The following is a 1,844-nucleotide window of genomic DNA, read 5'->3' on the forward strand; positions in this document are numbered from 1 at the left end:
CGCGCGGCCGCGGGCTGCGCCGAGCGCCGCCTCTGCTGCGCCGGCCGCGACCTGCGCTGCCTCAGCGCGGGCTGGCGGCCCGACGGCTCCCACGGCCCCTGCTACTGCGACGAGGCGTGCGCGCACACGCTCGACTGCTGCCACGACTACGCGTGGGCCTGCCCAGGTGAGCGCCCCGCGCGGCCGGCGCCCCACGGGGCTCCTGGCGTCGGGACGTGGCGCTGTGTGGGATCCCGGGGCGCCTCGCGCCGGCGCCTCCCTGTTTGCAGCGCGGGGATCCAGGGGTTGAGCGGCTTGTGCAGGGCAGGGTGCGGAGCAGGAGTCCCAGTCGGGGTGGGGTGGCCGGACACGCTGAGACTGGGTTACCGGGGATGGATCCAACYTGCCGCTCCCGCTAATCCCTGCATCCCGCCAAAGGCACAGGCTGCTTCAGGGTTTGCTGCTCTGGCACCTGGCCTGGCAGGAGCCGTAAGGGCAGCTCCAGTGCTCATGTCCCCGGACAGAGCTGGTGTCTGAGCGAGGRCAGGTTGACAGGTCTGGAGACTTGAAAACCCTTTAAAAAAAAGCACCGCTCTTAAGCGCAAGGATGATGCGCAGGTGGTCCCGTAAACCCGCCTGAGCTGCGTCCCAGGGCAGCTCCGTGCCGGTGCGCAGGGAGGCTGCAGCCTGGCCGCTGGCTGCGGAGCGCGGCCGTGCGGAGCGGGCTRTCGCGAGGTGCGGACACCCGGCTGCGGCGCCCCCGGCCCCAAAGCCCCAACAGCAGCCGCTCCGGGTGTGGAGAGCGGCCGGAGCGCCGGCCCCTGCGCCCTGCCTCCCCACAGCCCTGGCGCTGCGCTCTCACAAACCCCCATAGCATTAGGGTTCTGAATTTCCACCTTGCTATGCACATTTCCTGTAGTCTTGCATCTCTTTGGAAGACGTAAAGTACTCTACCACTCATTGGCGCTTTATTCCCTGCCCGAACGTGGCTGGGCTTTTGCATATTCCTCTGCACGGCGGGTTTTGGGGACCTGGGATGCACTAGTAACCCCACCAGGCGTGGGGAGAGGGTGGTCGCTGTACAGGGGCCGTGGGCAGCCCGTGCCCATGCCGYGCGGTGCCCGCCGCAGTGCCATCCCGTGGCGCCTGAGGCTATAGCAGCACGCACGGAGACAGAAAAGGCTGGAGAGGTGGTTGTCCCCAGTGCCTGCTGGCTGGGACAGCTCTGGGAGGCTGTGCAGGGCCCCACAGTGAAATGTGGTGCCCTTTCCTCCTGCTGCGCCATGTGCCCGCGGATGGTGCGGTGGCTGCGGGGCAGAGATGATAGGSGATGTTCTGGGGAGCTTGTGCACAGCCGGTAATCTCTTTTTGTGCTGCAATTATAATCTCTGCGTAATAATGATTTGCAATAATCTGCAGGCTCCTATCTGCAGAACTCTGTGAGGATGCAGGAGGAAACATCTCTGTAATGCTGTGGGGACAGCTAAGGGCTGTCGTATAAACTGTAGTGCTGTCTTAGTGAGCCCCAAGCGTAGGGAATGCCAAGTGATGCTCCATAACATCTCTATACCCACCTGTACCTTCCTATGGCCAGTGGAAGCCTTGTTGCGTTCACTGTGTCCTGTTAACACCAAATAGCTCAGGTTTCTGCTCAGTCCAACTGTTGCTGGAAGCTGCCACCCAAGTAGATGAAAGGCTCTGGGAGGACARAACTCACCCTTTTCCCCTCTAAATATTTGCAGAACTAGCAGTTACAAGTGGTAGTGGAAAATGTGAATGCACACATGGCTCCTAACGCGTTGTGTGGCTGTGTCAACACTCACCAAAACACAGCACTGACCTCACGACGATGATACAAATATCTC

At 62.0% G+C, this 1,844-nt stretch overlaps 1 protein-coding gene across 1 annotated transcript in view; it reads left to right on the forward strand.

Annotated features, from left to right (window-relative positions):
* Window positions 1-3: 3 nt before the first annotated feature.
* The window catches only part of LOC112949585 (somatomedin-B and thrombospondin type-1 domain-containing protein-like), a gene marked incomplete at its 5' end in the record, with an annotated part of 9,533 nt that continues 7,692 nt past the window's right edge, over window positions 4-1,844 (forward strand). Inside the window, one exon of the mRNA XM_026042020.1 lies at window positions 4-166. Coding sequence (XP_025897805.1) covers window positions 4-166 — 163 coding nt within the window. The remainder of the gene's footprint in view (window positions 167-1,844) is intronic.

The sequence above is a fragment of the Nothoprocta perdicaria genome, unplaced genomic scaffold (genome assembly GCF_003342845.1).
Source record: "Nothoprocta perdicaria isolate Ctin4 unplaced genomic scaffold, notPer1 scaffold_3, whole genome shotgun sequence".
NCBI classification, from domain to species: domain Eukaryota; kingdom Metazoa; phylum Chordata; class Aves; order Tinamiformes; family Tinamidae; genus Nothoprocta; species Nothoprocta perdicaria.